We start from the raw sequence: 25,331 nt of genomic DNA, 5'->3' as shown, positions 1-25,331 counted from the left end.
TAACTTTTGCTTTTGCATTCTATTTACACTCACATTTCTAAAGGTTTGTTGCTGGAAATATTTCAGGTTTCTCAATAAATTTTAATTTTTAGTTACTGTATTTTAATTTTTTGTTGGTGCTTAGTTTTATGCGTACTTTACAAAACTAACATCAGCATGTAGCAATGAAAGATTGCATGCGCGTAATTAACCCATCATCGATCACTGTTTCACACTTGTCTGATTTCAAGAAACGAAGCAAACGAAACATTCTTCAAATCCTCGTTGTTGGATACTGTGACGAAAGAGGGGATTCCCCGAACACCCACTCAGATATCTGGATCATCGTAATCGAGACCACAACATCCTTCTATGTATATGGGGCTATCAACCCTACTTTACATTTGTCTGTTTCTGATGACGAATAAATGCGTTATAATGTCTCATGTTTGTTTCTTCATCTAATCCTACTTCAACGTCATTAAATGATTGGATTTGTTTCGTCCGTTGTCACAATTTCAGAGCACGGGGACTCGCTGATCACCAGCCCGTATCGTATGTTGTTACAGCATATGTGAGCAAAGATTAGATGAGCGGTCCAATTGCAGAGTAATCTTTTTTTCGTTTTTTTATCGCGCTGATTAAAATTCTAAAAATCGCCTAAATGTATTACATTTCGTGATAATCCAATTTCAAATGCAATATTTATATTGTCATTCCCTTATTCTCACCTATTTGCGGGTATTTTTTCAACAATATTTAAAAATGAAAGTCAGAATAAATTATTAGTTCATTTAGACTGGCCAAAACATCTGATACTGTAGGACTCTTGATTTTATGATGATTAATTAAAAAACAGCAGTCTAAATCCTCTTGGCTTTGTATCATAGGAGCGTTCAAGCGTTTTCCGTGTGAGTGTGGCGCCGAAACGATGGCCTTTTGCTGCTTACTATAACCCCGTACCCCGTTCCCACAGCCTCTTGAGTTTGTACGCATGGGGCCGGCTGTATGGCATGTTAACGCCACGGATTGGGTTTCCGGGGCAGAATAACTGCCGTTCAAGAAATGCGAATCACGCTAAGTCTCTAGACGATAAGCGCCCATATATATACAGTTTGTAATTGAAGCGCTACCAATTACACTACAAAACTATAAGTCATATTTAGGCCTTGTTGGTGGTAAGGAAATGGCTATTTTGTTGACACTTACTTTGTTCAATATGTAAGTTGAATGTTACATGAATGGCGCGTGTATTTATTTTGTTGGAAAAGTTAATAACATTTGGATTAACGACCCGCCATTCCTTTATGCTGCACTAACTATTTAAGGACGAAGTTGGGTTGTGTCGACTGCGGTAATTTACAGAGTCTAATCTTACTGTTTGTGGTTTGTTTTTCACACGAGAACGGCATGGCGATGCAATGTGTTGGTATTGATGGGGAAGCTTTTTCGTCATTAATATAAATCAAAAAAGTGAAACTCGTTCTTTTCATCGTTATTATTAATCTGCCCTTTACGCTAGGTTTTTGCTTTAAATTCATTTTGCCACAAAGCTTTAAAATATGAAATATTCTTTTAAAACGCGTCTGGTGCTTAGATGCGGTTCGTAAAATATGCGAGTTGTGTGAAGTTATTTTCCCATGAAATTCCCATGAGAGGGTGTAAACTTTGCTCGTTTTTTAGCGATGGTTTCGGTCACGTAGAGGTCAACAGGCACGTGACCCCCGCCTCTTCCAGGCTTATCACTTTTTTAAAAAAGATTTTGTTTCAGGTATATATTCTTCATCAGTTGTATTCATTACTAAACGCATACACCATTACAATATGTTTAGTTACAGTTATGTATACAAAATATTCCTTTTTATTCACATGTTATTTTATAATACTGTTTAACGATTGTTTAATATAACCCGTTACATGAAGTTACATAGACAGAGCGCTATATCGCTAAGGAATAAGTTAGAAAACGATTTGCTGACGTGTCCTATATGCCATATATGAGCTAAATTTTATTTTTGAATAACCCTGACTGAGGCGCAGTGGCTTTTAATATCATTATGGGTTACTGAATAAAGTTCTAAACACGTTTGTTCGGTTCAAATGTTTTGAATAAAATGTGCTAATGGGGTGCCCCATCTTTCCCCACCCTACTACATGCATTCATTGATTTTACAAATATTTGCCATGATATAATAAATAATGAATGTAACTTGCTTTATCTTTACGTGGCGGTAAAAAACAACAGTCGTTATAACACGCTGGTTCTGTTATATACATCACGTGCTTACGAGTTACCACGTATGTTTTGGGGGAAACTTGTTTTTATAGCGAGTGCTTTACTAACCAACTGCAGATGCAGTTTACAGAGTAGCACCTTTTTTGTGGCGTGGCTGGGCTTGCGACCATTTAGTACGACCCACGAGGACATGTTTTTTTTGCACGAGGACATGTTTCGGTTGTTTGATTTTACACAGCCCACGTACGCCATCTACCGCATGTGCGCTGTGTACTCTATTGACGATTTTAAACAAATTTCCAGAAAATATCTAAGTGTCGACACGCTTTTAGGTAGTCAAAGCCATGCGCTTTATTGGCGATAATCTTGCTTTTTCAAGCCCAAACTAAAAATAAATCGGAAACATTTTTATACATTTGTGTAAAAATTGGAGACTAAGAAGTTGCAAACAAACATAGGTTAAATGATAGCAATACATCTATATATGGTAGTATGGGGTAACATGCGATACGTTTTCAGTAATTTTCAAGACCTATTTGGTAGTAAACAATATATTTCGTAACTAATTAACCCAACCTTTTCGACTCTAAAAAGCGTTGCTTATTGTTTAAAACACAATCAGGAAATGTGTGATTTAGCTACTAACCATATACCACATTTTCTTACCAAGTATTACTTGTAATCTAGAATTGACAGACCTGCATTTTGTTTTTGGTTTAATACTATTCATGGTGGTGCTGATGGCAATCGACAAATAGCTGTCGTAATGTGGCCAGGTTAATAATTAAACGATACCTCCCTTATGCATCTGTGTATGTTATAGGATTATTTAGAAAGATTGTGGCGTCTTACTGCACAGATACAATGAACATCAACAGAGTTCTATTTGCCGCAGTATGTTTCACAGGAACCTTCATTGGAACATGGTTGCTGTTTGTACAGATGCCTGGAAAAGATAATCCGTCAGAAGTGAAAGTTAAACACGAACGAGGTAGGCATTACTTTATTTCTTCCGACATTTTTTAAACTTTGTTTCTCTTATAATATAGATGTAAAAGAAATGCCAAATAAACAATGGATGGAATTTGATGATTTCTTGGATGGAACTTTTCGAGCTAATTCGTTCTACCCACGATGGGTGTCAGGTGATCATGTCGCTTATTGAAGTGAAATTATTGGAAGTTAAATTTATATAACAATTTGTTTTGTAGGCAGTGAATATGTGTATAAGAACGACACAGGCGCTATTTATAAATTTGATGTTGATACAAACGTTGCAACAGAAATTTTAAACGGCGATCCATGGGTTAGTATGGAAGTGTATAGTCATCTTGTGTTTGTCGAGTGCTTTATTAGCCTACAACAAACATTCCGATAGTTTATGCAAGCTTGCGACTGAGTTTATATTCTGCAGACAAACACGGAGAAACCTTTCTCATGGACAATTTCTGCTGACCAAAACTACCTGGCCATATTTTATATGCAAACGGACGTAAGTTGTTCGTAAAACTATCACAAACCTTCAATTAATATATTTTTATATTTTAGGGTTATGCTCATTACGTCAGGACATTCTCATGTGACATTTATGAAATATCGACTGGGTATAAAACACAAGGTTTCTTAAGTAAGCGAGTAACAATAATCACGCCTTTTGTGCAGAACGAAACAAAATCTTTCTAAACTTCCGAAAGAAAATCTTCAAAAATTTCAATGGTCTGCCAGTGGTCATGATTTTTCATACGTTTACGAATTCAATATTTATTTGTACAAGGTTAGTCGCATACAATAAAATACTAAGTTTTTTATACTAACACACAGTATGGTAACGTGAGTTATTGTCAAACTGTCGCATCTAAAATTTAATCTAAAATAAAGTTGTTATGTATTAGGGTGGGGGAAGATGGGATATCTTTTCACTTCATTTTTTTCGTTCTATTTGGTAGTAAACAAAAAAGATTCAAATAAATATAAAACCATACACTCGCGACTCCCATATATCGTTTTTTTATCAGAATATTTGGATATGATGTGTTAAAGGTGTCCCATCTTACCCCACACTACTATACGAAACTGACAATTTTTGGAAAATATATAGAAACGTGATTGTTTTTACACAACATTGTAAAGTTCTTCTCATAGAATTCTTTCCTTGATCATCATCAAATTACGAGCAATGGCGATGAACAGATGGTGTTCAACGGGATCGCTGATTGGTTGTTCAGTGTTGAAATAACGGACGATGATTCGTTGATGTGGTGGTCACCTGACAGTCAATACTTGGCTTATGCAACGTAATAAATTGTTTACTTTATTTAAAGCAAATTTAATTTTAATCAAGCAAACTCCATAACGTTGCGTATATTTTTAAAACATGTTATAGTTTTACAGCTATAGGGCAACTATGACATGTTTTATAGAAATTCAATTTCAACTGACTATTGTTTTCGTCCATATAAGGAAATGACCAAACTCTTTTGCAGAATTTATCAAACTGATGTTTTACCGTTCGAGTTTGCGGTGTACAACAACTATCAATATCCAGAAATGATAAAATTTCCTTACCCAAAGCCTGGTACACCTATACCGTTTACATCAATTTCTGTGTTGGACGTAAACACTATGATTATAACAAATCTTACAACATCGGTATGAATTTGGTGGTTATGCTCATTTGTGTATGTGGAGTTGAACAAAACTTATAAGACTTAAAGTTGAACTTTGTAGTTGAACAAAACTTTTAAGAGTCTTATAAGACTTAAACATAAATTAGACTGTTCTAATGTAGGATCAGCGTACCGTTTGTTTTAGACTGTAGCTGATATGTACAACATTTATTACATTTAAAAATCAGAAAATTTTGCTTTTAGGATTTTTCTTCGTGGTCCGACGGTTATTACCTTAACTCAGTAACTTGGCGTGGAAACAGCATATTAAGCCCACTGTGGAAGAACCGAATATCAAACGAAGCTGTGGTGGAAAATTGTGGAAAGCCCGATTTTATTTGTTCACATGGTAAGTGTAGAAGACTATGAAGTAATTTAAATGAAAAACCCAATATAAGTTTGGTCTTAATACATTTCGAAACTTTTGTGGTAACTTTAGATCACATTTGAGCATTTCTATCAATATACAAATTTTGTTTTTGTTGTTGGTATACTCCCTTAAACTTGTATAATAACAGAAAATTTAAATAACGAAAATTTAAATAAAGTTTATACTTTTTGCCACAAATTGGGTATTGCCATACTCTATTTCGCTCGAGCTCTTTCTTATAACTTATCTCCAAGGGCCCATGTCTCAATTTCGAATATATTTTTCATAAATCTTGTTATTATATCAGTATATTATGTTCGGATTACCCCTAAGGTATAAAATATTCAGTTAAAACAAACCTTTTAAAGATTGGTAACCCCCACCCTACTATATTTTAGCATACTTTGGGGTTGATTTTATTCTTAATTAAAAGCCCTTCGACCCCTGCCAAGTTTTCTCATGCATTCACATATCTCAGTTTTTTGACAAAACTAAAACACGTTTTATGAGCCAAACCCAAGTATACGAAATAATTCAGTCTATTTTCATTAAACTACGGTACTGGATTGATAACTCAAACTGGGAAACTACAAATGTAGGCAGTTTTAATATGATTCATCAAGCATTCAAAATGAGCATCTTATTAAGCATATCGTACAAAATCAAGTCCAATTAATTGTATACTAATATATATATATATATTTCGCCTTAATGGCATCGGTAGTCTCTTCTTCAAGGAATCTTCATTATTCACTTGTACTCATATACTTAATTATTTATTTAATGTAGTGTTAGAATAACTTGTTTGTCACCTGTTAGTTTTTATTATCTCTTTCGCTTAATCTTCTACGTGAGTGAGACCCATTAACCTCCCTTGTACAGTTTCTGAAATGATGAGCAAGAGCACGACAGGTTGGTTGGGTCATTACAAAGTTGCTCATATTATTCCCACTAACAATGAAGAGGTTTATTTGACTGTGCGAAGCTTAGACGGTTTCCCGCATATCTCTGTTTTCAACGTTAATGACAATAAGGATGACTGGAGAACATCCGGCGACTTTGAAGTAATTTATAAATATTAATATGCTGGCTAAATGGCGATTAATTTTTTCTCTTGCAAATCATATACCATACCATGTGTTTTTGCAGGTGACAGACACAAGCTCGGGGTATTCACCAATTTACTTTTACGATGAAATAAACGATTGGATTTATTTCACAAGTACTGAATTGGAAAGCAAACCAAGTACAGGATTGCCTCGCATACGTCACATGTGGAGAGTTAAAGGTGACGTTCGTATAATGGTGTGTTAAAATAAGTACGTGTTTGATTTGATATGTTTGCACAGGTTCCGGTAGCGATAAGACTCGCTTCTGCATCACATGTTCTCTTAATACGGTGTTTATGGACAGATGCAACTGGGTCACACCATCGTTTAGTGTTGATGGGAGTCACGTGGTTATAAATTGTGGAGGATCTGGCAACGGTGAGTTAATGTTAGTTACAAATAAGTATATATCTAAACGGCAATGCGTTCCATTTAGCTGCGCCTTTATCAACACTTCACAAGAGAAATGCCGGTGGTGATTTTGATTTTGTAAGAGTGGTCGAAGGGAACGAAGATTTAGTTAAAACATTGAATGGTTTGTTTATTATTATTTTAAACAATATGTTGGTAATCTTAAATAGTGTTAATATTCAGATTATTATTTCCGTGAGCGCATCTATGGAAATTTAACTCTACCGGGAATATCAGGGGAATGGTTTTATATGCTTCAACTACCTCCTAATTTTGACGAAAGTAAAAAATACCCAATGTTGGTTCAAGTATACTCAGGTAAAGTTTTTACAACTTTTTTTGGGCACTGTAAACCACATTTTGTGTTTCAGGACCTGCTTACCAGGAGGTCGAAGATCGTTTCGGTGTCAGTTGGAAGGATTACGTCAGCAGCGCTCGTGACGTCATTGTGATGAGTTTCGATGGGAGAGGTACCGGCTTCCGTGGAGATGAAATCATGCACCAGGTTTGTGTTAATGCGTTAATGATTTAAATAAAAATCTTTATCGTTGTACTTAAGGTGTATCGGAAACTTGGTCAGTATGAACCTCACGACCAAATAGCAGCGGCAAAGAAATTAGCAAACGAAAACAGTTTTATTGACGAAACAAGGATGGCTATATGGGGTTGGTCTTATGGAGGGTAAGGAATGTTCTTTGGTTTGTTTTGTACCAAATTACCTTGTCTAATATATTAACAGATATGCAACATCGCGTACGATTGGGGAAGATGTGAATAATGTTTTCAAATGTGGGTTTGCTGTTGCACCAGTTACAAAATGGGAGTACTATCATACCATTTACACGGAGAGATACATGCAACAACCGAAGGACAATCCTGTAAGTACATATAGCAACAAGCATGCATTAACGCATCATAGTAAGTTAGTACATTTCTAAGTAATAATTTTTTTTAGGACGGCTATGAGAAAAGTACTACGCTGCAAGGAATTGAAAGTTTTCGTTCACATCATTACAATCTATTCCATGGAACTAGAGATGAGAACGTTCACTTTCAAAATTCGGCCCAACTCTCCAAGTATCTCATTGAAGGCGACGTAAAGTTTGGAGCTTTCTTCGCTGCTGATGATGATCACAGCATGTCTCGAGTTGACAACGGTTACAAAAATATTTATAAACTACTTACGAGACAAATGGAAATTTGTTTTAACTTGTAGATTTTAACATGATGTTTAATTCTTAAAAGCGGAATTTTGCTAATTCTTTTAATTTTAGACATTTTTGAGATTTTGATTAAATGTTGGAAGTGTATATGGCATTGCTTTGTTTTAGGTTATGCATAGGTTATGCATACGTAAAAATGAAAATTATTTGAATTATACAGGCTGTCAGGAGTTTTGTTCAGATATTTAAAGATAGTACAGTGAAAATAATAACGTATGATACAGGCAAATAATAAAAACAAAGGTTAAATAAAGCATTGTAAAGATTTGAAATATTAAGATGCTAATTTTTAATGATCGTTGGATCATGGTAAAAAAATGTGGTTTGCAACTGTGAACTATTAAACTAGTTTTGTGGAATAATAAAAATATTGTTTCGTACAGTTTATTTTTGTGAAGTAAAATTAGTTTAGCTTTGTAGGAAGATCTATATAGTAGGGTGGGGGGAAATGGGACACCTTTAACACATAATTTCCAAATAGCCTGATCGTGTTTTAAAGATTTAACAACGGTCTGTGGAAGTCGTAAGGATACGGTTTCATAATTCTTTGAATGTTCCGTATTTACTACCAAATGGAAAAAGAAAACAAAATGAAAAGGTGTCCCAATTCCTCCCACCCTACTATATGTATCATGAGAAAAATAGGTAGGGGTCAACATAGATCAAATTGAGGTTGCAACTAACGCAATCACTACGTTTTAAAATTGTACATATATAGGCATTCATAGTTTATGTAATAAAGAAACTAGCTCAACCAGTTAAATTCAATAGGTTAAATACAAGTTGCAAAATACTATTATTATAGAATCTTTTTTTTTGTTCTATCTTACCCTACCTCATAGTTTTGCGGATATTTATTCTCAAACTTTAAAGATTTGTATGTAATTTAACAATTTATATGGGTAATTCTAAGATATTTTAAACTGCCATATGTTTTAAATACTGGGCAATATGTGTTAAAGTATCCCCTCTTACCCCACCCTCCCAGTTCTGTAAATCCTACCAAAGTGCAAACTAGAACAATCGATCGTCTTCCCGCGCCCTTTACCGTATAAAACGACCTGTAACTAACGCATACTAATTCATGTCGTCTGTGCGTAGATTTGCGATTTTACTTTTTTGTATTTTTATTTGCAGGTGAAATGCTTTGTAAAAATGTGGTTTACGCCGATTGATTTTAATTTCTTAAAATAAAATATAAGAAATTTCAATAATCTTCGCTTTTCCCTATAACATCAGTGTCAGGGTTCTTTCTTCTTTGATATTCCATATATTCCTCCTTTAACGCCGCACACCTGTGTACAACGAAATATACAGCATGAATAAATGCATTATTTTGTAAAAACAAGAAAGTTACCGTTTTTCAATGCTAGCCTTTGTATACATTACATCGTCAGGAGAAGGACTATCCCAATCTAAGTCATTCTGTAATTTAAATAATATTAAATACACTTGAACGTTACGAGGTATTTGTAAAATTACCTGTGACACTATGTTGCTTCTTGCTTCTTCAGAATTCGAATTATCCGACTGTAAACTCTCATCTTGCGCAATGCCAAATTTTTGCAGTTCAAGCTGCAAATCCTTAAAAAAGGTGCACGGGTTAGTCTTTTTCCAAGTGTTTTTTATATGTAGTTTAGTAGTACAATAAGTACCTTTGACACTTTTCCGGTGCTTTTTAGACTTTCAAAATTTCTCATTGCTTCAATGATTTCACTTTCCATTGCGTATTCAGAATCCCATTCATACTTCTCATCTACTGATGACGTATCTTTACGACACCTAAATATAAATGTGAGTTTAAGAATAGCCATCACTATTACATAATTGTCATGTTTCAACCTTAATTCCAACGATGAAGCATAATTGCTACAGCGAGCATCGGAACGGTCTCGAATGTTCACAGATTTATGGATGATATCAAATGCAGCGTTGCATTTATGCAAGGGTGAATGAATTTGAGCATGGGGAGGAACACGATTGAAACATCGGTTGAGTATTTCTGAATGATGATGACTATGGCTTGTTTTTTCATGATGGTGATAATTTTCATCATACATGAAGCTGTTTCGATGTGATGCGTCTGATGATGAACAGTTTAAACTGTCATACCCGCTGCTACTACCCATCTCTGGAGGACTTTGTTTAAATAAGTGATGAGCAGAATCTGTCATTGATATTTCCTTCCGATGTTCATCACCATGGGGATAATTATCTAAACAAGATAACGAACATTAATGATGAGACTATTCTGTATGAATCAAAACATTTATAAACTAACGGTTTGTAATCGTTTACTTACTTGTCTTGCATATAGGTTTGGCATCAGCTACATTTTCCCGTGAGTTCTGATGGCGAACAGTGCTTGCGCTTCCCGATGTAAAACTAATACGTTGGTCTGAATCGTTATCCGAGACCAGTAACCCAAGAGTTTCTTCGGATATTGACCGACGAAATAAAATTACATCTTTATTTGTCATGCTTTGCTTAACCAGGGGATTTAAAGTCGGTAGAGAAGTTGAATACGATGATCGTCGAAGATGTTTTTGTTTTTCTAATGTCATCTTATGGTTATTGGTGGTCGTGCTTGGGTGAGTGGTAAAAGAATTGGTAGCTATCAACGGCTGTTGTGTGGATTGCATGTTTCTATTATTACAGGGTGCAAAATCGTTTGCGGTGTTTACGATTAACTGCTGATTGACTTGTCTTGTTGAGAGAGATTTAGTTGAAGGATGCCTTTTGTTCGTTTCGTTTAATCTTAAAACTTCATTGTGGCGTGGGTGTTGAGTTGTGTGATACTTAAAATTTAATGAAGCGGTTGAAGTTGGCCTGAGCCTCGGAAACATAATATGAGATGTCGAACTAATTCGTTTAGTTACCGAATTTGTCGCAGTATCGTTATTTATGTCACGAAGATAAACATATTCTGCTGCTGGACAAGATAGATGTGAGTCTGTGGAATGTAAACTAACGTCAGCACGTGGTGAAAGATGACGTGGTAAATTCAATCCCGGTTCATATGACTTCACCGTTGAGTTCATTAAAGGTAGTGTTCCTCCCATACTAGCGGGATAATTGAAATGCGGTTCCCACTTTCGTGTAGAAAATCTTTGAGCGTCATCTCTGAGATACCGAACTTCTATATTGCTTCTGCTGCAATCAATTTCCAACGTTCCTTCCTCTTCTATGATGCTTTCCTCCACTTCAAACATCTTCGGAGGATTTCTCGAAAGATAAGAGTCGCTGATTGGTCTCATTTTCCTTTCACTTCTTCCAGCTTTCCTCCAAGTCACTTGGTTTGGTTGATCGAGGGAATATGATAAAGATGCATCGGACTTGCGGACATTAGAAACATGGAATTTTCCATCTAGTGATCTCTGAATCGAAGATAATTTGCTTGTTTCTTTACCTAAACAGGTGAGAAAAAGTAAAGACAACAATGCGATGAAAATAATAAATCTAACAATATAAGGTGAATCGTAAAACTCTATACCGTGTTGTGACAAACTTTTGCTGCGTTTCACTTTCTTATTTTTCTCAAAGTAGTGTTCTACTTTATGATCATCTCTTCTCTTTTTGTTCTTTTCAATCTTCTTTTTCATCTTCCACAAAACTCCGTCATTAATTTTTTCCTCCCTTCGCTCTTTCGTGAACAAAACTACAAAAAAGTGGTTACTAACTAGGTTTTATTACCTAATGTGTAGTCTACATTCTCGTACATAACGTAATCAAACCACTACAGTAAATAGGTTGGTACCAGCAGGCCAATTAAGTTGTTAGATAAAGAATTACCATTTGCCTTTGATTCTAGGTTTTCTAATAAAACAAAAGTAAACCATAAACACTTAATCTTACAAAGTTATTCTGTATACCTGAGCTTTCAGGCGGAGAAAGATCATATTTATAGTTTTCTGATTTTGCAAAATCTTGGTCTTCTTTCCGGTTGGTAAGAAAGCTGAAAATCAAAATGTTGTAGAAACTATGACATACAAATTGTTCAACAAAATACGAAACTAATCACAGGATACCTTATGAACGCTCGAAACATCCTTGTCGTTACTGTACTAAAACTAAATGTGGGCACATATAGAACAACCGTCTTAACTAGTCGGAACCAGTTTGCTAAATTAAGGAACGAATTGGCCTTTACTAAACAACGTCATTCAAATAGTATGTCACCAGCTGCGTCTTTAACAACTAATCAAAAGGTGGGAAAGGACATCTCATTGTTATCTCTATGACGTCATCAAATACAAGTCAAGTTTGTTTAACCTACTGAATAGAACAAACTTGAGAGTTAATCTCTATGGCGACTACGCTAGTGAAGAAAAGAACAAACGGCAATTAACAATCACAAAGGAAAATCGCTTTCGAACTTTGACTTTCCTCATTGTAACGTAGAAAAAACAGCTTAACTGTCAAACAACGTAAGCTAGTAAGCACACAGACTTATCTAATCGCACAATACCAACTAATAATGAAACCTGCACCATGCAATTTGTATTATGCGAATTGTTTGTGCTGTTGGAACCTCTTATTGCTGCTCATTATACGTGCCATGCTACTTCGACCAAGACATAAAATTTTAACGAAGCTGTTATTCCAGTGGGAATAACTGCCAAAAATCAGTGCAGACAAGCGGAAAATGACGTAATCAAGAAACGTAAGTTTTGTAAATGGCAATCAGGGTAAAACTATAAACGATCGAAAGGCAAAGTGACTCTTTGGCAAGATGTTGGTGTTTTTGGAAATTTTTGTTAAAGATATATGTTAAAAATAGATGACAAAACAGAATATACCTTTCTACGGCATCTTCCTTTAAGTAGCTCGTTTGTTGAAGTGCTAAAAAAGAAGTTAAGTATTTTAATATAAGTATTTCCTAAAATCAACATGCTTAACCTGCACTAACCCGAAGTTGCTCCGTATCGGTGATGCCAGTATCCGATAGCAATGGCAATGGTTACAAATATAAATATAGATCCGGTTATAACGCCGGATATCAAGCCAGCATTCGCGATGGATGAGGAAGCATAATTCCCAATAGGTGAAGCGGGGAGGTACACCGAAAGCCCTGAAAGCATGTAAAATAAATTAAAAAATGCAGGAAAAGTGTTGGAAGCAACTGACCTTCGGTGCTCACGGTGACGTATTGGCTTGGCAATCCGTATGATTCGCTGGTAACGGATAAAACACGAAATCGATAAATCGCATTCTGCACCAGACTACCAGCTGGTATGCCGTATGAAGTCGTATTAGCGGCTACCGCATTTAAGATTGTCCATGCATTTGAATCCGATTCTGTTAATTGTCCTTTTACGATCACTGGTGATGAGATCGAATTCCTTCTCAATCGTGCATTGCTCATTGTTTCTTTGGATCGATTTTCTATAGATTTATCAAGAGGGGCAGCTTCATCAGGATTATTGTTTTGTTTTTGAAATTCGACCAAGAAACCTAGCAAACTAATAGATGGTGGGAGCGTAGGTGGTTTCCATGATAACACAATTATCTCTGATTCGATGTAATATTGAAGGTCACGAGGTGGCGGTATTGCGACGTGTGTAACAGATGCAAGGCTCTTGTTCTTAGTAATCACTGATAAATAAAATAACGTCAAACGTCACGCCGTATTGTTCATAGATGATATTTACCTTTAGTTTTCTTGGTGACAGTTCTGCTAAAAGGACCACTACCAAGAACATTTTCCGAGAGTAATGAAAATTGATAAACTGTTCCTGGTTCGAGACGACTTACAGTCGCCACCTTGCGACCTCCTTCAACATAAGACGTTGACCACGTATGGTCGCCCTGTTCAGCTTTTTTATACCTAGTAATATTAGTACATGTTTAGTGAGTAAAAAACAAATGTTGTTCATTGAAAAACAACGAGTATACGCACCAGATCATAAAATGTTGCGGGTAACCACCGTCATATCCAGGCACCCACTTGACAGTCGCGTTGCTCGATGACGTCGCAACTGTAACCTCACTCGCAGCATGTGGTGTTGTATCTGTATAAAGACATAAAGTAGGGGGGATACAAATCATTCAATGCAATATTTAATCAACGTACATTTCACATTAATTGTCGTATTAGTAGTTACATTCGCTACAGCATTGGAAAGAACACATTGCCATATTCCGTTATCAGATTTGGAAACAGAGGTAATGAAGAGACTGCTATGATTTCGTGAGACACGGTCACCGTTGAAGTAATTATTATCTGCTTCCACCTTAAACAAATTTACATTAGTGGGTTTCGTATTAATAACTAAACGTCCACTTTTGTCGAAATGATAAATAAAGTTTTTATGATTTTTACAACTATAGACAATAGTTTGTAACTAATTCAAGTAGCCAAATTATCTAACAATAAAAGACACTTTTTAATATATATAAAAAATTATATTAAATGTCTTATTTCGATATTTACTTTTCGCCAGGTCACAGTTGTCGGGGGGTCACCGTTCCCGTAGCATGACGCAATAAAAGGCTTCCCGATTTCCAGTTCATATTGCGTTTCAGGTTTCGCAATAAATTGCGGGGGATTTTTTACAACTAGTCGCATTTTAGGAGACTCTCCTCCCGTCCCCAATATGTTATAAGGTGTACATGAGTAAAGACCTTCATCAGATTGCTGGATGGCCTTAAATATGAGATCTCCCGAGATATTTACAAATACACGATCACCCTGTGAATTAAACATATGTTATTACCTTAAAACATTATACAGCTCTGTCCAAATGTTACCCCGTTGTTGCCACTTCCAACGCTGTTTCCGTTCTTCCTCCACGTTACACTACTGACCTCCGGTTCAGCTATCGATGGGCAACGTAAAATTAAAGGAAGGGAAATTCCAGCGAAGTTAATTGGCGGCATATCGACCACTTGGGCGGCATCTAGTAAAACAAATCGTTTTGATATCTTTCAACGATGTTAAAGGTTAACTGTGTTTTGTGACTTCTGCTACTATAGAGAAGAAAGCAAATACACCAATCTAAAGACACGGGGCAATATTGGCGACATTACAAAATTAGGATAAACTATAGTTTTCAATCTAATTTTGTGACAGTATGATTATTCGAAGGCATTTTGATCAGCAATAACCGCAGCACAGCCTTGTTTTTTTGTAATTAGCGATTTAGGCAAATTGAATGATATTAAATATTAATATATCGAACAATAATAGACTGGCTATATCAGATAAGCAATAATGACACCGGGACGGGTGGTTTTGTTTATATCTCGTTAAGATAACGAAATTGGCTAAAAGGGTCTAAAATAAGTCAAGTAAACGAGCGCTTTGAGCGAAGGGTTTGGCGTGAGATCCAACCCGTGTTACTCTGGTCTCGCCTTCGAAGGTTGTCAGAATCGACACGACCGCAACAGCATTCTGACTACTTCGAAATGGACGCACTTGACAGCCCTCGACCCCAATAATTGATTTTGGCGTGAACGAATCACTAGATTCATAGAGCGCAATATGGCATAGAAAATTCCCTGAGCGGCAAAATGTAATATGTGCGTGTCAGATCGAGCGTTGAATTTGATTAAGGCGCAAGAGTAATTGCACTAAACACATACCAGGGTATTATATGCGCTGCTCCCTCCGCGCACAGGCACAGCGCATGCATTAACTCATTGTAGGATTCTTGTCTTTGTCGTTATAAAACATGGATTCTAATGGCCGTACTATTACTAAATTGAAACAAATATTTTTCGAAAATAAACCACGGCGCAGGTTTGGGGTTGCCTATTAATACAGATTTATTAACAAACTTGCGTATATAACTCATTGTTTCTACATTACACATCAAACTTACATTGAACTACAAGCCGTGCAGTCACACGTGGTGCAATCCCAAAATCGTTCGCAGCCTCACAACTTATATTTCCAGAGTCTTGTTTGCTAACACTCTCAATTTCGAATGTTCCGTCGTTAAATGTTCTGAACCGACCGCGTAACTGTGGGCAACTACCAACCTCCAACCCATTGAAAAACCAACTGCGTGTATAGATGAATAAATCAGTAATATTCAGTGTAATGGGTAGATTAATTTAAATGTTTAAGCTTCTGTAATGACCTGTAGCTTATATCAGTTGGATATCCTTCTGCTTTGCAGTAAAAAAAAGCGTCTTGTTCTTCTTTTGCCTCAAGATCTTTCGGAGATACCGTAATTTCAGGCGGGGCTGGAAGATAACTTGATGATATTTCATTTATTTTAGTACAACCTTATCCGTAGTTTACCTTGTACAAACACAGATGTCGTATGTTCTACTTGGCCCTGTGGGTTTCTGCCCTGGCATTCATAGTTGCCACGATGTGACGTAGTCAGTGATCTAACGAGAAGTTTTCCTCCGTTGATTTTAATCCCATTCTACAAAAGTGAGTTTTATAACGAATAAAGTATCAGCAAAAATCGGAAAATCTTAAGAAAACTGCAATGATTCCAACCTCGCCGTTTTGCAACAACCAGCCATCCTTCCTCCATGTGACGTCAGGAGGGGGTTTCCCGACAACACGACATTGCAGAAGTAACGATTCACGAACACGAGCCACGGTTGAGGGTGGTGGGGTCGATTTAAAGGCAGGGGGCGCTAAGGTAAATAAAAGAAAATTGTTTTTTTAAATTATTTTTCACTGTGAACACATATTTTCAAATAAACTTGCTCAAAGCAATATACGAATTTATTACAAAAAGGCAATTAATTTATTTGTAAGTAATAAAAATTACTGTTTAGACATTATACGAAAAGATGTTTTAACAACAGCAACGACAAATAAATTATAATTTACAGAAGACTAATTCAAAAGTCATAAATATTAATTTAAACACCGACTGAATTATTAACACGATATATGTTACAAATCAACTTAATTGGTTTGTGGTTTAAGCGGCTAAAGGGTGGTATGTATGGCTTATACATATATAGGTATATGGTTTATATACCTGAATAACAAATAACGAAGCTGGTCACGAATACTTGAAGAAATAAACAGTTCATGATATTTAATTTTAATTTTGTATAATGTAAGCTAAACACCTGCATATAACAACAACTATAAACCCATATTTTGACTAACTGGACGCAGTGACTATAACAGGCCCTGCATTGATCTAAAACGTTTAATTTTGGACGAAATATGCAAATCCTAAATTATATCCTCATCTTTATGCGAAACATTGCATTGATTGATATGGAGTCTACACAAACAATCGTCTTCCATAAGTCAATAGTTTGCATTCAACCCCTGGTGACTAACCATCGATCGTAGATCTAATTATTTCGACTCGATTTAAAGGGAACTGATCCGACTTCAAAAAAATTTAGTTTCACGCTGCGAAATTAAACATCAAATAATAAAACTTTCATATTTCGGCTTTAATAAATTCATTAACAAAATCACGTAGAAAGTTTACTGCTGTTTAAATAAAAGATAACTTTCTAAAGAAAAATGTCTCATCCACACATTGATTTTTCAACAACGTAAAGTAACGGATGCTTCTACAATGTTGATATTCGCAACTCCTAGTATTATGAAATATGGAGCTATCAGTGAAGAATCGATGGAGTGGAATCTTATGTCCTTCTAATCGACACGATAATGCGCCATCACGAACTACCAGTAGTTAACAGAAACATTTTTTACTTTACCGGCTCAGTTTACAAGTTAGGTAAATGAATTATTTTTGCTGTTTAATTGACACAAACCTAAAGCTTTTAACCATTTACGGTTTATATATTGCCCTGCAACATATTACAACAACATATTACAACATATACAACATATATACAACATATATACAACATATATAAACAACATACAACAACAACTCTCTCTCTCTAACACGTGCGACTACATGTTAATATTTCACTCCAGCAGCCCCAATAAAAAAAATGATAAAGGGCTTTCGGCAAGTTCAAACAAAACGTCTTCACTGCAGAATATCGACTTCCTATACCCGGTTACTATTTCAACAATATATCTTTCGATGCTGAATGCTGCATTTACCACCTTCCATACCCACATATATCTCGAGCCATTTCCACAAACATGACTACATGTAGAACGACACTCAAGAGTAATGAGCTAGTTCTGTCTTACAAGCAGTCTTGCGGTCTGAATAATTAAGTAGCACTACACGCCCCTTTTGAGTTGAAGCGAACGCTTTGACAACTAACAAAAGCTCAAAAGAATAGTCTTCGCTAGTTCGGTCTTAAAAACCTCTTTTCTTGAGTTTAAATTTCGCTTCTAATGTCACTAAACGAACAAAGAAAACTTCGACCAATTAAAAGCAAAATTCTATATCGAAAAAAAAACTTTAACAAAACTCTCATATATCTTGAAAATGGCGACATCCCTCAGACATCAGAAAATAATGACGTCATAATTAATCCAGTACAAATAAAATCATGTGGAAATTTTACCACGACATAAAACTTAAGTGCGGAGTTAGTTAGCTCTTACAAAGTAGAACCTAATGACGTAAGTTATAATGTCGGATCGTTTATAATACAATTAAAAACAACGTCGAGCATGGGAATTTTACAAATCAAATCGGAATATATTCATATAGATTACATCACCGGTGAAACGAAAAACCTTGCTACCCAGTTCTAAGCTGTTATACTGAGCGAAGCCAGCATCCCGCAAATGAAAATCCTTCCTTTTTTAATAACGACCAACGATCGGTTAATCCACCTGCAATATTTACTCTTGCGTGGTCGCTCGCTTTGGCCGAAATCGAAATTCATTGCATGAAACATTACAAATTTCGATCGAACTAATTATGAATATCACAAGCAGTTCGTTTACATTGCATATTTTCGATACGGGTTTCATTAAGAATTCCCAGGCGACCTAAAATTTGCATCAGACCTTGAAACAAATTAAAACCAACACAACTATAATGTCCGCTACACGTGGTGCTGGTAAATATGCCACACCTTTGTTAATCCTAAACTTGAAGTTACACTTGAGGTGTTACCATGCCAACTACACTGATGGTAAAACTACCAAGTGGCAATTGTGTTGTCACAATAAGTTCTGTTTTGCTGCGTTCTGTTTTTCGAGTGTTAACATTCACTTGAATCGAGTGTCTCATAACGTTTCAACATTCTGTTCTCGAAACGAACTAGACAAAAGACACCAATCTGGGTGGAAATATACATCCAGAGTCACAAATGTGTTCCTCCTACAAGTAAGATGATTGATCACATCTAATACACATGGAGTATCTATCACCAATCAATCAATATTAAAATTATCACAACATCTCTCGAAAATGCGTCAACTCACCCTGGGCTTCGGAAATAAATAGCGCGTATGTCGCTTAACGTTAATGTCTTATTAGGATCAGGATTACGCTAAATCTTTTTTGCTTCGACCGACGTTTCTAAAAACGAGGATAAAGGCGATTTCTGCTGCGTTGGCAATCCTATTATAGCACGGGTTCGTAAATATTTCGACACAAGCCACTTTTAACTAACCATACCTTTTAAAAATAATAACAAATGAAAACTTCGTCATCAACTTCTATCAGAAAAAAATGTTGAATTGTTAACTCACAGAAAATGCTGGCGTGACAAGAAAAAAGTCTGCGTCAAAATTAAACAGATAAAAAGGCTAAAAATGTTTATAACGCCAACAATTTATTTTTTCATCTTTTCTCCCACCCCCTTACAAACATCCCAAACCCTAGTTTAAAAATCCCTCAGATTTAATAATACCATCTCAATACGAATAAATCAGTGTGTCGTATGTATATTAGGTTGGGGTAAGATGAGACACTTAAGCACACATTTCGCAATATTTCAAAATCAAAACGTATGATGGTTTTGGATGATACCATGACTTAGAACTAACATTTCTTTTTTACTTGGCAACGTTTTAAAGGAAAGTATTAAATTACATAACAAACTAATTAGCGGTTCGCATATATACTAGGTGATGTTTGACGATTTGCATACAGGCGAGGTAAGATGGGACTGTTTAAAACAAAATATTATTTTTCGCTGATGAGATTTTAAAAAGTATTCATCTTACCCCATGTCCCATGGTACCCCATCCTATTATATCCGTCCCAATGCGTAGCGGGCAACGATAACAAAATCTTCGACAGAATTGCTTTTTCGAGCCAATAACAGTATACGTCGAAATCTCTAATCAATTGTGCCACGGTGTTGGCAACACAATTTTTCGTTGATCGCAAATTTTAATGTAGTGTTAACAAATCATTAACTTTTAACTGTGGTCATTAATTTGTAACTTCATTTATAGTTGGATTTTAACTAGTGTGGGGTTGGTTATTTTAAAATCAATTGCTACTGAGAGGGCCATTCCAAAATACATAGACGTTGGGTTGTATAACCATGACATTAAAGTCAGTACCACATATATGTATGTAGGTATGTCTAATATTTATATAGAAGACACTTGTTGAACTGTGATTACTGTTTAACTAAAATGGCAGAAAAAGATAAACTGCTCTATTTTAAGTCACACCGAAAAATAATTAGCTGAAATTAAATACTTTACTTTTGTAAACAGATTTATTTTACTTAAAATAACTTCGTTATACGATAAAGTAACTTACCGGTTACGTAAAGTTTGGTAAGTGTTCCATTAGATGGGTGAACTAGAGTTCCGTTTGAACTTTCCACAGCATGTTTGAAATAATATGCACGACACTCGTACCATCCTTCGTCTTCTAGTTTTACTTTTTGTATCCGTAAGGTGGCAGTGTTGGATAGCAGTGACATGCGTCCTGTTGCGTTTAAAACAATAAAATACGAAAACCAATATTTGAAACGACATTTTAACATGAGAGAACAGCATTATAAATGGACATGAGTGATGTTGTCAAAAAATCAGTTGTCAAAAAAGTTACTAGCAGAGAATTAATGAATGTGCACGTTGGTATGAATTCTATCGAGGAAAATGTAACGTCTTATGTCTAAGCGTAGCGGGTGTAACACACAAGTGATTTTTATATATAATTATAAAGTGTATCACATACTTCTTAGAGTATTGTGATTATAGAGGGGTGGTTAAACAACAACAGCGCAAAAAAAAGTAAATCAAAGTTGAAACGTACACCATACTTGGTTAAATTTTAAATTTTAAAGCTTTTTTTTTTTCCTTGTAGACACATTAACAAACACTGCATTAGCGTCGTATTAACATGCGCTGAAATACATGCATTTAATGGTGGCAAAAAATGTGGATCGTTTACATTTATAACCAACACTATACGTGGGTTTAGAAAACTTTCTATAAAGGAATAATACAACACAAAAACACAACAAGAAATATTTTTCTTGACAAGCAGCTTATGCCAATACAAAGCCTTACATGCTGCACAATATCACAAACATATCAGACATGAAAAAGAAACAAACCTTTAGTTTTCTCTTGGCCATTAACACCATTTGCTAAGGACTCCAAAACTATGTTTAAGTTTAATGTTAACTATATGCATGAAAACCAATTTGAACTATAGTAGGGTGGGGTAAGATGGGATAAGTATGCACATATTGCCCAATATTTTACCCATTAAAATACAAGACGTTTTTCGGTAATACGACGCCTTTATTAATTGAGCGCACCTATATTAAAACACTCGATCGCTTCGCACTCTATAGGTGTTATATTTTGCAATTCGAACACAGTCGGATAAATTTTCAGGACAGATTTATGTTTGTTTTGATTAATTTATGAATTATTTATCATAAATACACGTAAATAACACTAAATAATATTGCACGCTTTGAAAATCAAGCTTAAAGATGCATTTTCTTGCACAGGTATAGACTCTATAGAGTGAGTTATTCTTATTGTATGAAGAATTGGTATTAGTGAATAATAATGGGAATTGCTCGAACATCAATTGATAAATCATGTATTTCATAAATGCATGTCAAGTTATATTTAAAAATTCCACTATAAGTTATAACAATATTTTTGACAAATTGTATAATCCTATGCTTAAATTTGCACAAGTTTTTATATTACAATATTATTATACAGCTTATGCGTATAATGCAACAAAATTTACTGTTTGCACTGTTCTTTTTTTGTCACGTAAACTTTATATAACAGAGTGGGGTAAGATGGGACACTTTTTACTTTATTTTCTCGTTCCTTTTGGTAGTGAACAAAAATATATATCATGGATTATAAAACCGTATTCTCACGACTCCCTTAGACCGTTGTCAATTGTTTAAAATCCGATCCCATATTGCCCCAAATCTATTTTATCATGTCATAATCCTATCCTAGTTTTTTATTCAAAATCTTTTTTTTAAAGAGATAAAATCAAACTGAACAAAATATTAAACAAAATTAAATTGAAAGAAAAATTTTGGCCTGTATTTTTAATAAACTACAATGCTCCATTGGTGATTCTTGCAAACGACATTATTTCGGCAGTTTTAATATATGTTTTAGCGACCATTTAAAATTAGCACCTTATTATGACGCCTTTTATAAATATTAAAAGATACATTTTCCATTTATTACTGATTTTAATAGTTGAAAACTGTAATCGGCTTTGGCGTGCTCTTTATATGGTCATCGTATACTTAAGTATAAAATGAAGTATAATACTTAAGTATAATGCTTAAGTATAATACTTAAGTATAATACTTAAGTATACGATGATATGGTCAGAAAAATACTCTGCAGATTTTTTATGTATTTATAAACAGGGGCGTGAGAAAGAAATTTTAAAAGGTGTGCCGCTTTACCCCTTGTTTCTCTTTGCCCCACCCTATTAGATTGATTTATAAAGTAAGTTATTTAACCTTTAAAGTGAGGATTGACATGCGGCGGGTATTTTCCTATTTTGATAAAGACTGGAACAGGCCTGTCCTGACGTAACCATTCTATGACGTGGGGGAGATCTTGATCGTTTCGTGAACTAGGACAAGGTAACAATGCTGTGGCTCCAACGCTTACTGATATCAGACCCCTTGTTTCAACTGAAAGTATAAACTGTTTGTTTTTTAAAAAAAGTTCTTACAAAAAAAAATGATAAACTTAGCGGTTAATTTAATTTTATGAACCGACTGATAGAAATGGAATTGATTATAACCGCTTATCTTTGCCCAAGCACCGACATAAATAAATGATGTTCTAACGACACGTTGAAAGGAAATCCTTAAATATTTTACGACTTTTCTTCTCCGACGCAGCAATCCTCAATAAGATTGTTGGCAGCTGATGACCCACGATTGAGTATGTTGGATATGTCCAAACAATATTTAATCAAGTTTTATTTTAATTGGCATCATTTTTATAAATAATCTTTCGTTTTATGTAGTTAAACTTATTGTAATGGCCAATGATTTATTTAATTGCAGTGTAAAAATATTCGCTTGCATATAAAATGAAGAACAAATAATCTTCGTGGGAAAACCATCAGTGATAGACTGCGTCCATCAAAGCTCATGTTGCAGAAAGAAAATGCTGTTGTGTGACAGCGGTAGTCTCATTATTAATTTAACATTTAGTAAGCTTACGTTATTAAATTGCTATAAAAATTTAACAATGAAACCAAAATATTAAGTCCCTTTATTTTAATAAAATATTTACGTCCGATCAAGTTGTTGATAACGATCTATACGAATTCAGGTAAAATATCAAGCGCTTCAGTGCTTTTGAATGACGGATCGTGTACAAAACTTTGGCTTGAAAATAGGCTAGCTTTTTGAGCGGTATTATATTGTAAATACGGTAGCCGACATTCGAACAAAGAAATTCTGTCTTGCCTTGCTTTTTCGGCCCTAAGGTTTATGGGAACGGAGTTCTGCCCTGTTTTCAATATCCATAGTGAAGTTAAGACTTTAAAAAACTTCAATTTGTTTGCTTTGTTGCAAAAGCAAATATTGAAATCACAACAATAAAAAAACGTTGCCCTATATTTCGATTAAAGAAATACGTGTTCCAGTGTTACTGTAACAAACATTTAGGTCAAGAAGGTTTCGTTACCACATTTCTCAAATTTTTAGTGTGTTACGTACTCCCTGTGTTCGCTATTTTTGTTAAACTGAGTAAAAATGTCCCGAATGACTTATCAATTATTGAATATAACATTTTATTAAATGTTAAATGAATCGATCAGTCAATAACCTAGCTATGCAGTTCCAAATTTAAGTGAAAAAGATTACGATAAATATAGATACCATTATATAACAAATACTGTATGGTGATATTATGAACTCAAGGGTGTAATTTTGTTGTGGTAGTGTCGTAAATCCATTAAAATTCGGCGCAAAATATTGATCTATGTCTATGAAACATATCCTCCGGTCGCGAAGTGATAATTGTACGAAGGAAGGGATACAGCTGTGAAAAACCGCGACAGTTATACAGAACGAAACCCGCAGATTTTCATGTTCGTTCATTGAACGAAACCTTCAATGATGCGACTTCGTGTCCCGGCGTAAGAAACATGTTAATGATTTATAACACACAGGGGTCTACTAACGCGTGTTGGCGTAAAACCACGATGGCGTTCATAGACAATTTATAACAGATTTTGAAAGCATCACTTTATTGCAATATAGTAGGATGGGCGAAGATGGGACACCTTTAACACATAATTTCCAAATAACCTGATCATGTTTTAAAGAATTAACAACGGTCTGTGGAAGTCGTAAGAATACGGTTTCATAATTCTTTGAATGTTTTTTGTTTACTACCAAATGGAAAGAAAAAACAAAATGAAAAGGTGTCCCATCTTCCCCCAACCCTACTATATATCCTGAAAAAAAATTTATATACAACCTCACCTGACAAAAAAATCCAGAATATAGTTCCAACCAACAGGGCTTGACTTTGTCCATTCATTTAACACTGTTGTTTCAACAATTTGAGTTTTTAAAATAAGCAACAAAAGTCAGATAGACTTTCCAATTCGGTGGTTCAGGTGTTGACCTATAGATCACTCTAGTTCTGCACACACATTTTTCACTATACCTTTATGGGACCAATAATATTTGAAAGCACGAGCTAAACTTGGGTTGTCTTCCTATACAACCTGTACCAAAATGCCCAGCGAATAAAAATACGTCCGTGATAAATATCACCTACAAGACGCTGCCTTTCGTTTTCTCTTTCTTCCTCTCGAGTGCGATTTTTAACCAGTTTCTTTTTAAGTATCTGTTGTTAGTCTTCTGTCTACTCTATATTTATATAAGCACAGCGACACTCAATTTCATTCACTGACAAAGAACTGCTTTGAATTATTCTGTTTTAACAACTATAGCAGGCTACAATAGTGTACGAAGTCGTATAACCAGCTATAGTTAAGCTCGATTTTATTAAAATGA

The 25,331-nt window shown here is 35.1% G+C and overlaps 2 protein-coding genes across 7 annotated transcripts; one reads left to right on the top strand and one right to left on the bottom strand.

The window, feature by feature from the left end:
- The first annotated feature begins 2,444 nt into the window (after positions 1-2,444).
- LOC149738264 (dipeptidyl peptidase 4-like) lies at positions 2,445-8,081 on the top strand. Its single transcript, XM_089875166.1, has 18 exons — positions 2,445-3,206; positions 3,265-3,360; positions 3,427-3,521; positions 3,630-3,707; positions 3,764-3,819; positions 3,878-3,989; positions 4,358-4,509; positions 4,699-4,864; positions 5,086-5,230; positions 6,134-6,315; positions 6,401-6,539; positions 6,601-6,738; positions 6,797-6,895; positions 6,955-7,089; positions 7,143-7,276; positions 7,331-7,452; positions 7,511-7,649; positions 7,727-8,081. The coding sequence occupies exons 1-18, from the start codon at positions 3,080-3,082 to the stop codon at positions 7,985-7,987; spliced, it is 2,376 nt and encodes a 791-aa protein (XP_089731292.1). The 5' UTR covers positions 2,445-3,079; the 3' UTR covers positions 7,988-8,081.
- A 1,022-nt stretch (positions 8,082-9,103) lies between these two features.
- LOC149738263 (uncharacterized) lies at positions 9,104-25,074 on the bottom strand. 6 transcript variants are annotated; one of them, XM_089875162.1, is made up of 24 exons: positions 24,792-25,073; positions 22,803-22,979; positions 21,399-21,446; positions 20,594-20,764; positions 16,450-16,592; positions 16,243-16,372; positions 16,079-16,184; positions 15,818-15,999; positions 14,745-14,893; positions 14,428-14,685; positions 14,068-14,227; positions 13,894-14,005; positions 13,646-13,821; positions 13,122-13,589; positions 12,904-13,065; positions 12,794-12,836; positions 11,867-11,949; positions 11,488-11,652; positions 10,297-11,403; positions 9,837-10,209; positions 9,650-9,776; positions 9,477-9,578; positions 9,352-9,419; positions 9,104-9,289 (listed from the first exon to the last, which is right to left on the bottom strand). In XM_089875162.1, the coding sequence occupies exons 1-24, from the start codon at positions 24,847-24,849 to the stop codon at positions 9,202-9,204; spliced, it is 4,656 nt and encodes a 1,551-aa protein (XP_089731288.1). In that variant the 5' UTR covers positions 24,850-25,073; the 3' UTR covers positions 9,104-9,201. The 6 variants fall into 6 exon arrangements, with proteins under 6 accessions (XP_089731288.1, XP_089731286.1, XP_089731284.1 ...); XM_089875160.1 differs by lacking the exon at positions 21,399-21,446 and having other exon boundaries at positions 10,107-10,209; positions 24,792-25,074; XM_089875158.1 differs by lacking the exon at positions 21,399-21,446 and having other exon boundaries at positions 9,477-9,569.
- Between the last annotated feature and the right edge of the window lie 257 nt (positions 25,075-25,331).

The sequence above is a fragment of the Ciona robusta genome, chromosome 3 (assembly GCF_009617815.1).
Source record: "Ciona robusta chromosome 3, ASM961781v2".
Lineage (NCBI taxonomy): Eukaryota > Metazoa > Chordata > Ascidiacea > Phlebobranchia > Cionidae > Ciona > Ciona robusta.
The sequence above is the reverse complement of the archived record's forward strand: the minus strand, read 5'-3'. Positions and strand labels throughout refer to the sequence as shown.